General features: G+C 36.1%; 1 protein-coding gene across 5 annotated transcripts in view; it reads right to left on the bottom strand.

The window, feature by feature from the left end:
* Positions 1-8,805: 8,805 nt before the first annotated feature.
* Positions 8,806-14,691, bottom strand: part of CDK19 (cyclin dependent kinase 19) — a 238,178-nt gene continuing 232,292 nt past the window's right edge. For all 5 annotated transcript variants that reach the window (XM_036766306.1, XM_036766309.1, XM_036766310.1 and 2 more), the window contains one exon: positions 8,806-13,342. In XM_036766306.1, the coding sequence (XP_036622201.1) occupies positions 13,211-13,342 (132 nt within the window). In that variant the 3' untranslated portion in view covers positions 8,806-13,210. The remainder of the gene's footprint in view (positions 13,343-14,691) is intronic.

Below are 14,691 nucleotides of genomic sequence, written 5' to 3'. Positions count from 1 at the left end.
CTGCATATTAATGAAGCATTTTAAAAAGATGTCTGATTTTCACAACACAATAAATGCTTATATCTGACTGATATGACTCTCTTTCCCCGCTTCCTCTCTATACCATACCTTTGCAATTTCTGCACACTTAAGTTATATTGGGTTCAGTCATATCAATCCTCATTCATCTTCCAACTCTTACCTCCAGCCTAGCTAGATTCTGAGGCTGGCATTTTTTTCTTGTTTCATTAGTCTTTAAGTCATTTCTCTTGCCTAGACTCTGGCACCACTTGGCATCCCAAACCAGGAATCTCAATGGGCTATGATGAGGTCCTTCTACTTAAAGGGTAGGGAACTGAAGCACACAGGAATTTAGTGATAGCTGTCATTCCCATCTTTTTTCTCTGACTCTCCATGTCCAATTAGTTGCTAAGTACTGCCAATTTTACCTTGTAACATCTCTTTCTTTTTTTAAAAAATAATATAATTAATTTATTTTTAGTTTTCAACATCCACTTCCATAAGATTTTGAGTTTTGAATTTTCTCCCCCACCCGCTCCTTCCTGCTGTCCAAGACGGTGTGCAATCTGATATAGGCTCTACTTACACAATCATATTAAACATTTTCACATTAGTCATGATGTAAAGAACTAGAACTAAGGGTAGGAACCACAAGAAAGAAGAAACAAAACAAAAAAATGAAAAAAAAAAAGGAGAGCAAAGAGTATGCTTCCATCTGCATTCAGACTCCATAGTTCTTTCTCTGGATATGGATAGCATTTTCCATCATGAGTCCGTTGGAGTTGTAGGAGATCCTTGCATTGCTGAGAAGAACTAAGTCTATCAAGTTCAGTCATTGCACAATGTGGCTGTTACTGCGTACAATGTTCTCCTGGTTCTGCTCATTTCACTTGGCATCAGTTCATACAAGTCTTTCCAGGTTTTTCTGAAGTCTGCCTGCTCATCATTTCTTACAACACAATAGTATTCCATTACATTCATATACCACAACTTGTTTAGTCATTCCGCAATTAATGGGGATCCCCTCAATTTCCAATTCTTGGCCACCACAAAAGGAGCTGCTATAAATATTTTTGTACATGTGGGTCCTTTCCCCATTTTTATGATCTCTTTGGGATACAGTCCTAGAAGTGGTATTGCTGGGTCAAAGGATATGCATAATTTTATAGCCCTTTGGGCATAGTTCTAAATTGCTCTTCAGATGGTTGGATCAATTCACAACTCCACCAGCAAGGCATTAGTGGTCCAATATTCCCATATCTCCAACATTTATCATTTTCCTGTTTTGTTATGTTATGTGGTATCTGAGTTGTTTTGATTTGCATTTCTCTAATCAATAGTTATTTAGATCATTTTTTCATATGACTATAGATAGCTTTAATTTCTTCCTTTGAAAAGTGCCTGTTCATATCCTTTGACTATTTATCAATTGGAGAATAACTTGTATTCTTATAAATTCGACTCAGTTCTCAATATATTTTAGAAATGAGGCCTTTAAAAAATGTGCATACTCTTTGACCCAGCAGTACCATTTCTAGGGCTGTATCCCAAAGAGATCACAAAAATGAGAAAAGGATCCACATGTACAAAAATATTTATAGCAGCTCTTTTTGTGGTGGCCAAGAATTGGAAATTGAGGGGATGCCCATCAAATGGGGTATGGCTGAACAAGTTGTGGTATATGAATGTAATGGAATACTACTGTGCTATAAGAAATGATAAGCAGGAGGACTTCAGAAAAATCTGGACTTATGCAAACTAATGCCGAGTGAAATGAGCAGAAACAAGAAAACACTGTACATAGTAACAGCCACATTGTGCAATGACTAACTTTGATAGATTTAGCTCTTCTTAGCAATGTAAGGATCTGAGATAACTCCAAAAGTTTCATGATGGAAAATGCTATCCATGTCCAGAGAAAGAACTATGGAGTCTGAATGCAGAAGGAAGCATACTATTTTCTTTCTTATGTTTTGTTTTTTCTTTCTTGTGGTTTCTCCCATTCATTCTAATTCTTCTTTACCACATGACTAATGTGGAAATATGTTTAATAAGAATGTACATATCAAGTCTTTATCAGATTGCATGCTGTCTTGGGGAAGGGGGAGAGGAAGGAGGGGGAGAAAATTTAAAACTCAAAAGAGCTTATAGAAGTAAATGTTGAAAATGAAAGTTAACTTAATTTAAAATTAGAAATGAGGCCTTTATCAGAGACACTCATTGTAAAAATTGCTTCCCAGGTTTCTACTTCCCTTCTAATCTTGGTTGCATTGGCTTTGTTTGTGCAAAAACTTATCAATTAAATGTAATCAAAATCATCCATTTTGCCATGTTCTCTATCTTGTTTGGTCAAAATGAATTCTTCCCTTCTCCATAGATCTGACAAGTAAACTAATCCTTGCTCTCTTAGTTTGCTTACAGTATCAGTCTTTATATCTAAATCATGTACCCATTTTGATTTTATCTTGGTATAGGGTGTAAGATGTTGGTCTATGCCTAGTTTCTGCCATATTATTTTCCAGTTTTCCCAGCAGTTTTTGTTAAATAGCAAGGAACTATCCCAGAAACTGAAGTCTTTGGATTTATCAAATAGTACATTACTATAGTAATTGACTTTTGTGTCTTACATACCTAACCTAGTCCACTAATCTACCACTCCATTTCTTAGCCAGTACCAAGAAGTTTTGATAATTGCTGCTTTATAATACAATTTAAGATCTGGTATAGCTAGGCCACCTTCCCTTACATTTCTTTTCATTAAGATATTCTGGACCTTTTGTTCTTCCAGATGAATTGTTATTGTTTTTTCTAGCTCTATAAAATAATTTTTGGTAGTTTGATCGGTATGGCACTAAATAAGTAATTTAATTTAATTTAGATAGAATTGTCATTTTTTATTATATTAGCTCAGCCTTTCCATGAGCAACTGATATGTTTTCATTATTTAGATCTGACTTTGTGTGAGAAGTGTTTTGTAATTGTGTTCATATAGTTCTTGGGTTTGTTTTGGCAGGCAGACTCCCAAATATTTTATAATGTCTACAGTAACTTTAAATGGGATTTCTCTTTCTATTGGGCTGTAACATCTCTTTCTACATCCCTTTCTCCTCAGACAATGCAACGACCCTGGTGCAGGTCCTTATCACCTAACACCTAGATTAGTGCAAGAGCTTCTTGTTGATCTCCCAGCTGAAGGACTCTAGTACATCTGCCACTCAGTTGTCAAATTGATCTTCCTGAAGTGCAGGTCAGATCTCTTTATTCAATAAACCCCGCTGGCTCCCTATTGCCCTTATGATCAAATATAAAATCATCTGCTTGGCTTTCAAAGCCCTTTGAAACCTGACCCCTCCCTACCTTTCTAGTTTTCTTACACCTTTTTCTCGTCTACATACTCCGAGATCACATATGTTAAAATTGTATCTTATTCTGGTTCCTCCAACTACCCTCTCCCCTTCTAGTCAGTAAAATAGTTTATTAGTAGCCTGTGTAAAGGTAATAGCAGGAGATAAGATTGTAAAAGGGGAACCTGGAAGTTCCAGACCAGAGGAGTATCAGTAACATGCTAATGATTTTGGGATGATGACTTTGAAGTTTTACCAATAACTCTGAGATGATTTCAATGTTAATGAACTAACCCCAAGCTGGCACGGATAGGAGTTGGCCTGTTTCTAAACAACTACCACCACTACCAAAATCCTATAAAAATGAAACCTCAAGACTCCTGCCCTCTACCCACTCAGTATCCACCCATCTCCATGCTCCCAATTCTGATCCATAGTGATGCGAGAGATATTCTTTGCCCCTCCACCTTCTTCTGCCTTTCTTTACCACTTTGCCATTCTCTGTCCTCACACCACCATCTGCCTCTATATCACTTTTTGCTGCCTGTCTCTGCGTTTCTGGGCTTTTTGCCCCCTTACCCTCTGTATTTAATTAAAGTGTGATTGCCGCCCTGTTTCCCACTGCCAATTGTGGTCTTTCCCGGCGAGTACCCAAAGAACCAGGCATGCCAACCCCAATTTCATCAATTATCTATTCACAGTGACACTGCCTTCCTTGCTGTTCAACACTCCATCTGCATTTTCCTTGGCTGTCCTCCATGTCTGGAACACTCTCCCTCCTTATCACTACTTCCTACAGAGCTTCCCCAATTTCCTTCAAGTCTTGGCTAAAATTCTACAAGAAGCCTTTCCTGATCCTCTTTAATGCTAGTGCATTTCCCTTTGTGATTATCTCCTATTTATCGTCTATATCTTATCTGTACACAGTTGTTTGCATGTTGTCTCAGTAGACTGTCAGCTCCTTGAGAAGGACTGTGTTGTTGGGTTTTTTTAAGTCTTTAAAATCTTTCTTTATACCCCCAAGCACTAACACAGTGCCTGTTACATAACAGGTACTTAATAAATGCTTGTTAATGTGATTTGTTGACTTGGTTATGTCTATGCAGTAATAAAGAAAAGTTCTGGAGGACATTTACTAACTAGTGCATCTGGTGCACAGATTCCTTAACATGAGAATTAGTTCTGCTTATTAAACAACATCAAAGCAATAGTTTCAAGCCATATTGCTCCACTTTAATGAGGGATTTTTCCATGTTTGTAGAAATTGGTTGTCACAAAAAAACTCCCATGAAGTTTCTACTATGCCTCATATTTAACACCCGCTTCAGCAAAAGCTGTGCAAAAAAGAAAAGACTTGGGGACAAATGCTTTTGGTGGGTAGTTACATAAATCACAGCTTGGGCCCCCATTTGATGCATGCAATCACAAACTCTGAAGGAACCACAAATCAAATAAAAAAAAATCAATTAAGGTAGAATAGTATTGTAATTCACAGGAAAATAAAAGAACAGAGCCATCCTTTTCTATGTACCTTTATTAGAATATTCCACCCTGGGGCAGCTAGGCGGCAGTGAGTAGAGCACCAGAGCTGGAGTCAGGAGGTTCTGAGTTTAAATTCGGCCTCAGACACTTCACACACTTACTAGCTGTGTGACCCTGGGCAAGTCACTTAACCCCAATTGCCCTGCCTTCCCCCCTCCAAAAAAAAAAAAAGAGAATATTCTATCCTTTTTCTCCCTTTCTTCACTTTCTGTACTACTAGGGACTGGGGGCACAAGAATGAATAAAAGGCAGGCAGTAAGAAGAAACCAAAGGGGTAGAGTAGATAATCTACAAACTGCACAGCTCAGGGATCAGCACCAGGTATCAATCAATCAGCAAGAATTTATTATGTGCCTTCTACATGCTGGGCACTATGGGAGGTTCTCTTAAAAACAAAAAATGAAACAGTTCCAGCTCTTAAGGTGCTTACTTTCTATCAGGGTAGGAAACATGCACATACATAAATATATAAGAAAAAATATGTACGGAATAAATACAAAGAAAGTACAAGTTACAAAGGAGCGGGTGTGGTACCAGGAAAGGTCCCCTGGTGTTTTCTTTATGTTTGCTACCAACAAAAGTTTTAGAAAAGAGGGGCAGAATTAATAGTTAATTAAGAAGATAGTATTTAAGAATGGGATTTGGATTTCTGTGCCAGGTACAGAAAAGATGGATTCTTTGCTAAGAACTGAGTTGCTATAATAAGGGCTGGTAAAAATCTCCTTCCCTGGAGACTTACAGGATCTGATCAAGAGAGCTTTAAATTAAAAGGAGAGGGTGGAAACAGCCTACATATATCTTTGGATCGTAAGATTCGGAGTATGGGTACAACAAAGAGTTCTCATCAAAAGCAGGTAAATTCTAGCTCAATGGTATCACAGACTTAGGAAGTGACTAGAATATGGTAATGGAGTTCAAAGGATTAAACAGAAGAGTGTGGAATAGTATTACATACCAGAAAAAAAGCTCATGTGAGAAAACTTGGCAATTTTTTTTAAAATTTAAGTTGAATATTAGACACTTAGGAAAACAAATTGTATTTAGTAGAGACTTGTGGATTCATGCACAGTTCTCTTTTCATTCTGTGTAGATGCTCATTTGGGATTTAAGTTAAAAGTTAGGGGTAGCTAGGCAGATAAGAGCATAAGGACTGAAGTCAGAAAGACTCATTTTCCTCAGATGTATACTTAGCTGTGTGACCCCGGGCAAGTCACTTCACCCTGTTCGCCTGTTTTCTGGAGAAGGAAATGGCAAATCACTTCAGGATCTTTGCTACGAAAATCCCAAATGGGGTCATGAAGAATCAGACAGGACTGAAAAAACGACTGAATGACAATACTACAGATCTTCCCCTACCTCCACACATATACTCCCTCAGATGTGGTTCTGAATGAGTCAGGCGGCCTTGAAATATCACAGATCTGGCATGGAGGCAGTGATAGGGGCTTCAGATATCTGCTAAAGCTTTTATCTATTACAAGTGGAGCAGCTAATAAACTCCTGACTTGCCTTAATGAGCATTATTTCAATTCTTCAAAAGGTTGAAGATATAATGATGGTTAAGTTATTTTGGACCTAATTCTGACTAATAATGTAGACGTGACAGAGATCTTGGTAGGAAATAACCACGCTATCTTGGAGTTCATAAAGTAAAATAAGGATGGAAAAGCCTACATTGGATCCTGGGAAGTAGATTTCAAAAGGTTCAGAGAAAGGCAGGTTGGCAGTGTAGTGAATAGAGTGCTGGACCTAGAGTGAGGAAAATCAGCTTCAAGTCTGCCTCAGACATTTATTAGCTGTGTGACCCCATGTAAGTCATTAAGTCTTCATTTCTCCATCTATAGAACATGGATAATAGTAACACCTAATGTCAGAGTGGTTATAAAGCTCAAATGAGAAATATATGCAATACCTTTCACAAAGCTTAAAGCCTTTTAAGTTCACTATTATTCGTGACGGTGGTGGTCGTCGTCATCATCCTTGGGCCTAAAATTCTATAGAAGTTATCTGAAGGGATACTCTAAAGAACAATATTAAACAAAGATAATTCTGATGATGGATAACAGGAGACATGTCTAAAGAGACCAAAGGGGATGCCCAAGGAATGTAATGAATGATCAACATAGATTAAAAAACCAAAAACATGGATGGCAAATGGAAGCAGAGGCAGAACTGATGATGAAAAAAATTAAATAGTATTAATTTACTAAATATTTAAGAGATAACAATGCATTAAGGATTTTTTTTAATATAGTAATACATATCACTCCTTTGTAATGACATCATAAAAGAGTATTAAAGTATTAAAACTCAGAAGTAGTTAAGGGTGGCAATGAATACTAAAAGACACTGAAAAGAGCTTTCAGAATTAGGTTTTTATCAAGAGCAAGATCAAAGAAGGGATATCTTGCTTGAGGAAATGGAGTAAGAACAAAAGGTGACAGGAAGAAAGCACTAATTCAACTTTCTTCTGTTCTAATGATGGTCTTTACGCTGCAAAAGATGGAATAAAAATAGTAAGGAGTGAGGAGATGAGAAAATACCTGGTTGAATTCAGTAAGTTCAAGTCACGAAGCTAGGACAAATTATATCTCCATGAATAAATTCAATTAATAAGAAATGTTATGAATACATGTAGTCTAACATGATAATAACAGATGTCTACACAAACCTTTAGATTGTACATTCTCTGAATATTTAAGTCCTTTTACAGTTGATCATAAACTAGCATATATTCCCTCTTTCCCCTAACTTGTATTGCTTTTTGCCTAAGAAAATGAATTACCTATAATGATATGTGCTATTCGAATGCCTGGGTGCTGGATGCAGAAAGTTCTTCACAGTAAAAGAAACAATACCTATTACTAGGCAGCTAACAAGACATGACTTCTAAGGGGCATTAGCAGGTTTTCACAATTTTGCTTCATTTTCCACTCAATTCTGAATGAAAAAAAGTTAGCATTAGGCGCTACTTAACTGTATTCAGAAAAGCAATTTTTTTTCCTTTTGAGAAAGATGTTGGCAATCCTATGATTTAAGCTGATAGAAAAAATAGGTTTCACTTAACTAAAATTTCTTTTATACTGAAGGCATCTATTCTGAGAAAAGCAAATGACAGCCATATTACAGGGAATTTAATTGTTCCCTTGATCCAACTGTGGCTCATTCCTTCTTACAAACAGGCACAGTAAGTGATATGAACTGATGGTAACATGCTTTCAGTGTGCACATAGAGCATAGTGCTAATGGCCTACTGTCAGAATTTTTTGCAATAGTAGTGAGAAGTTGTGCTTAATCACTAGTGAACTTTTGCCCAACTGAGTGGAGAAGGGGCTCAGTCTGTTGTTTTTTCCCTTTTAGTAGGAAATCATACATAATTAACATAGAGAACAAGCATTAAGCACCATATTCCAACTGGCCAAAAAACAACCCAGACTTGGGAAAATGAGTAACTAAAATGGAAGTAGAAATGTTATATACTTACTGATTTTGTACTTTTGATTCATTTCTTCATGGAGCAGCGCCTTTAACAGAAAATATTTGTAAGATTTACTTGGTCACAAGATACACATCCAGTAAAAAACAGAATACATAAAATAGAAGAAAATCCCTAGTGAAGAGGCCTTTTTATCTGTTTTTGTTTCTTGAAAATAGCCTTATATTTGCATGTATATACAAAAACAAGGACATTTTCTTAAGTGCACTTAAAAAACCCTCAATTCTAGCCTTGAGGTTTTGCAAGTTTGATTTCTGTGGTTTTGTGATATCATAAACATCCTAAACAAAATTACAGATTGCTGCTCTGCAATCCCACTGTAATCTTTACCAACTTGCAAGCACACTGATTGCATCTCAACTTCCTTTTTTTATTGTTATTACAAATGTATATTATTTCAGATTAAAAAAATTCACACAGAAGCAAAGTCAATTAAATTTTATTACAACCAAGAATATAAAATAAATGCAATTAACTCATTTTAGTTTCAACAGTCATTTAGAGAACGATGTCAAGACAACTCAAATGCAGTAAACTCTTAACTGGAAAGTAAGCAAGCGGCTCTTCCTGCACACCCACCACAAGGGGCACAGCTGTCCATGGCTACCACATGACTACGGCAGCAAACCTTTGCGGTAGCATGAAAAGCCTATATAGTACTCCATGTAATAATTAGAAAATGAAGAACGCGTGCATGTAATTATTGAAAGAGGAAACAGACAGGCACACTTTCACAAGTAGGAAACATGGGAAAATACAAACTAGAGCAATTTGGAAAGTATATACTACATGACATATAAAAAGTTATTTAAATTGCTATTAAAAAGGACATCTTCAGTCCACATTTTGTGTAATACTTTTAGTGTCTACACAGACAGATCTTTAAAAAAATTAAATAGTATTAATTTACTAAATATTTAAGAGATAACAGTGCATTAAGGATTTTTTTTAATATAGTAATACATATCACTCCTTTGTAGTGACATCATAAAAGAGTATGTATGGCCTTATGTACAATACATTGTTTTGTTTTTTTAAAATCCTACAACAATTATCTTTGCCTAATGATATTTGTGGACCATTCCTGAAGCTTATAAAGGGAACCTAAACTGCTACGTTTTATATAAAATGTTACATGTATTTGAATACTTCAAGACTCTTTTCTGAATGCTATTTCTGAACCCTCACCCATCAAGAAGATAGTATCACAGATAACAGTGCAGGCAGGATTTGCAATTTTCATACAATTTTTCCTTCATTGTATAGGGTTTGGCTTTTTTTTTTTTTTTTTTTGCTACATACAATTACTCAAAGTAGATGGTGGCTAATCTGATTCCCATTTCTGTCTTTTTTTTAACCCTTTCAACTAACAGAATCACATCATCATGGGGAGTGATCTGTTGTTTTACTAAAGGAACCAGGCCATAAACAAATAAATAAGCAAATGTCACTTCCTATTTTTAACTGCAAAGTGTGAAATGCTTTTGTGAGGGCAAAGAGAAGCTATGCAGAAGGCCAAAATTCCAAGCACTAAGTCATTTTTCAAAAATCACACAGGTACAAAAATATACTTACTAGTCCTTGGTTTTTTCAAGTTACTGCATTATTTATCTTTTTACAAAGGTAATTCCAACCTCATTATATCAGCCCTGACAGGAGGAAGTCTAACCTTTACTCTCATATATCTTAGAATTCTGGAACATCTTTCTTCTAGATATACATTCATCTCACTGTAAAACCAGAGAGAAAGCTGTTCTAAGATGATTTGCAATAGGAATGGCAGCAAACATGCCCAAAAGACAATGTCTATTTTTACTTAATTTACTGTTTTAACTTTAAGTACCCTGCTTTGGGTGTCTCTATACACTATACCCTTGAGCATACAGAGAACTATCTACCTTATTTTCAGATGAAGCTATGTTCATTTGGGCACAGGAAAATTCAAATGTAAAAATGCAGTGTTTTCAAATTCTCCCCTTTGAAGTGAAATAAAAAAAAATTAAAACAAAACTAAACTGTTCTAAAATTAGGTGAGAATGAGCATTGATGGGGTGGGACCAGAAGAGGAGGAAAAAAAGAAAATGCTGACAGAAAAAAAAAAAAGCTAATAGGCTTGGTTAGAGTGTAAAACAACTAGTCACTTACAAGGATTTCTGGCTGCAGTGTGAGTGTGTGTGACTGTGTGTGTGACTGTGTGTGTGTGTGTGTGTGTGTGTGTGTGTGTGTGTGTGTGTACACACTCTGAGAAGTTAAAAATCTAAGAGATAAAATTCAGTACCAGCCCATTAAACTCATGACATACATGTTTGCAAATGTCCCAAGTCCTAAAGAGCATGGCATTCCGGCCTCTGTTTCTTTTCCTCTCTCTTTGTTCTATCTCCCCTGCTAAATGTAATCTCTCCTTTAGGACAGGAATACTTTCCTTCTAACTCCCTAAAGCACTTAGTTTAGCTTGGGCCACAATTGACACTAGAGGATGACTGAAAAACCTTTATTAGCATTCCAAATAGAATTTCTTTTCATTGCATTTAATTTGGTGCTTTCTTTCTACTGAAGTTGGATACACAGTGGGACCTCTCTAATAGAACAATGCTCGCTTATACAAACCCATCCTTAGTGGGTTTAACACCTAAAGAATCTTGCTATAAGCCTACCTTTAATAAGGCAGTTATCACAAGATGTAGAACTCTCCACCACAAAGGACATCTTAGTTTGATTTCTCATCTTACAAGGTATCTAGTCCAACACTAGGCACATAGTACATGTTCAACGATTACTTAACTGACAGTTTTATATTGTGATTCAGTGTTTATGATAAACTTATAATGCTGGCATGACTATAATGATTTAATTCAACATGCACTTATTGAATACCTACTATGTGCAAGGCACTGTACTAGACACCGGCTATAAGCTGCTTTCTCACAAACAGAATGAAAGGGGAAAAAAAAACCAATTATGGAGAATAGAAAATTGCTTTGAGTGCAGCCTGTGGCCTGGTCTATAATTAGTCTTTATAGTTTTTATAAATGATTATTAATTATAAACATTATGCTGAGAGAAGTAAGGCCCTCTGAAGGCCATAACAACACATTGTTAGTGCAAAATGTAGACTGGATTCTATCTAGAGTCTTATTTTACTTGAGTCGGGACCCAGATTATCAAAACCAGGTAGATGAGTTCACAAATAGTAAAAAATCGTATATAGTAATCACGGTTACTTCTAATTCTAGAAAAGGATTTGTGAAATAAGGCTGGTGCCACTTCCATAGTTAAAAGCATTCTGAAGAACCCAGATAATTTCCCTTTTAAACTATGATTAGAGTTGTCAATTTTTATATTACTTTATAAACACTAAAAAAAAAACACCTTCCCCAAATCATTACTTTTCTGATGAGCAGAGGCTCCTACAACTAGACAGTGATAGGATTTTTAGTGCCAGATTCGAGGATAATGGTAACTGCAATATTCACGATAGCTATTCTAGTCTTACACTTATCTGCCTATAGATTTCAGGCACACTCATAAAGTTTTTTTCTAGGGGCAAAAGAAATATTTCAGTGCAATGTAAAGCCTCTTAATGGAAAGTTTCATCAACAACAGCAATATTATGTATACATAATACTTATCTTAAACATGAAAAACAATCTAAATGTTTTAACATGCTTTTGAAATAGTTACTTTACATCTAATGCAAAAATGAATGGGAATCATCAAATTTTTATTTTAAAAGATTAACTAGTAAGCTTCTATTTAATTAACTTGGATTATTTAAGCTATTTATGCAAGCTGGCCAAAATCGAAGAAATGGATAAATCTTTAGAGAAGCCAACTTTATATACAATATGCATGAAAAATTTTCATTTGAAAGGTTAAGTAATGCATCCTTTAATCAACATTCACTCCTTTCTAATAAAATTCTAAGGTAGTTAAAATGTTTTTCTTGCTAGCTGGTATGATTGGCCAGAGGACTACATTCCACCAAAGTTCTGAAACCTCTGTTAAGGTGGTCTTAGCTATATTAAAGGATGTCCTAGAAGTAGATTAAAATCATGAAACTTAATTATTGAAAACTATATGGAACAAGACAATGATTCTAAAAATGGTGTTCCATATGAATGATTAACATATCAATCACGATCCCTTAATTGGTATTCAGTTCACTAGCATGGAGCGTATCAACTGCAAGGCCCTAGAATGTTTTTCTGTTGTGGGTTCTTCCCTCCCCCCCTTTAACTTTCCTGAAAACTAGACTAATAAAAACAATCACTAAGTATTCTGGAATAGTTAAAATGTTCTGTTCGTGACATCCATGAGCAAAACAGTAACATCCTGTGAAAACAACGTAGTGCTTTAAAAAGGTGCATTTAACCTGTGTTGTTGAACCAATTTGCTTAGTATAAAACTATATACAGCTGAAATTCCAATCTAAAACATTAAAATTCTATTAAAGAGCTTTGAAAAGATCAAATCATGACAATTGCTACAGCATGAGAAAGGTGCACCAGGAATCCTTCAAAACAATGCTGAAGGTTAGAAAAGTTAAGTGCTGGGTTTAGATCAGACGTTTTATCAGAGTAACCACAATGAACACATGCAAGGGGAAGGGAGCTGGGAAACTTCACAAAGACCTTCTTTAAGCTAATAAAGAAGGTTGATTAAGTCCACCGCAAAACGTTCAATCAATAAGGTTCTTCTCATATACTTCAGAATCTTCTATTTGTATCACAGTTTGCATTTTTGGTTCTTCTCACTGTGACCTTCATATTGCTGGAGCCTTTGACTTTTGGTTCATTCATTCCATGCTGAGGGGAGTCTGCTGGACTCCTCAGTACCGGTGAGCCTGATGAGCTGGATGGTACTGGGAGCTCTGCTGAGATGACGTGGAATAGCCCATGGTACTCTGGGACTGAGACGATCCCTGAACATTGCTTTGGTAACTCAGGCGTGAACTGGAGTGCTGCAAGGGAAAAGTACAAGGCAAAGTGTAGTCAGACGGACTGAATGTTCACAATGTTAATTATAATGACAATAGAGGAGAGGGGAAAGGGGAAGGGGAGGGGGAGAGGGAGAGAAAGAGCATGAGCTCACTTTTTCATCTTAGGCTCCAGTTACCACACCATCTGATAAAACAAAAACCTTCTTAATGTAATGTTTCTGGGTAGTAGATAATCCATATGCTGTTTCTTTCTTTTTCTTTTCTTTTTTTTTATTTTATTTTTTACCAATTTAAAGGAAAAGACATTCTTTGGGGCACTCTTTGTTTCTCATCCCATATGATTTGCCTTCTACTACATTATAGAATCTTTTTTTTAAAGATAATACCGAGGGAAACAAGTAAAATAAAGTGGTTCTAAAAAGATACACACATATACGTCAGCCAGGCATAGGAAGTTTATATCACTAAATAATATGTAGTCACATTGCTGAATCCAACATGGCTGTTTTCTAATCTCTCATAATCCCAACCTTCCGACCATTTGAAAAAGAAAGAAAAAAAAACCACCTCTGGATAAAGAATAGATTAGGGTTAGGTGGCTTAAATGGCTATAGGAAAAAGAAGGCATCATTAATTCCAGGGAGTCTTTGGGATGGTTTCTATTATGTGAAACTTGGAAGGAAAACATTGTGCACAGAAAAATTTTAACTCAGGACACCCTGAGGTATCACTGAGGGATGAAGGAGAGAAGAATAGGCAGAGAGGTCCTCTTACGAGTGCTCAACACTAATTGTCAAACTTGATTTGCAACATATGAACCAAAACAACACTGCAATAAAATAGTGTTGGTGAAAAACAATCTGACAATACCTCTCTACCTCCTGGCCCTTCAGTTATATAACTGTAATAACTTATGGCATGGGAAAGTACTTTTAGCAACTCTGAAATTCTTAACTCTACTACTCTACTCTGTAATTTATTATAAAATGCATTTGATTATTTCCATTCATAAAATACTGACAACAATTTATGTTAGGATGTGACTTAGCGGCATATAAGATTCCAGTATGTTCCTCTGTACCCTAAAGGCAAGAATTTCAAAGATACCTTCTAGCTAAATAAATGCCAGAGTGCCTGGTTTATGAGGACTGATTGTACTACACCACAACTCAGTGCTAAGGCATTCTCAAAGGTATCACTCACAGTACAACTACCAGCACGAACTAAAATAAAGATACAGCTTCCCTGTAAAAGATAAGTGAAGGGTCTAACTTTTGTGATAAAGGGAAAAAAAATCAGCCAATTAAATAAGATCAGGACTACGAAGTTCACAATCATTTGAAACAGCCAGTGTAGAAAGAGAATTGGGC

Source organism: Trichosurus vulpecula, chromosome 7 (genome assembly GCF_011100635.1).
Source record: "Trichosurus vulpecula isolate mTriVul1 chromosome 7, mTriVul1.pri, whole genome shotgun sequence".
Lineage (NCBI taxonomy): Eukaryota > Metazoa > Chordata > Mammalia > Diprotodontia > Phalangeridae > Trichosurus > Trichosurus vulpecula.
The sequence above is the reverse complement of the archived record's forward strand: the minus strand, read 5'-3'. Positions and strand labels throughout refer to the sequence as shown.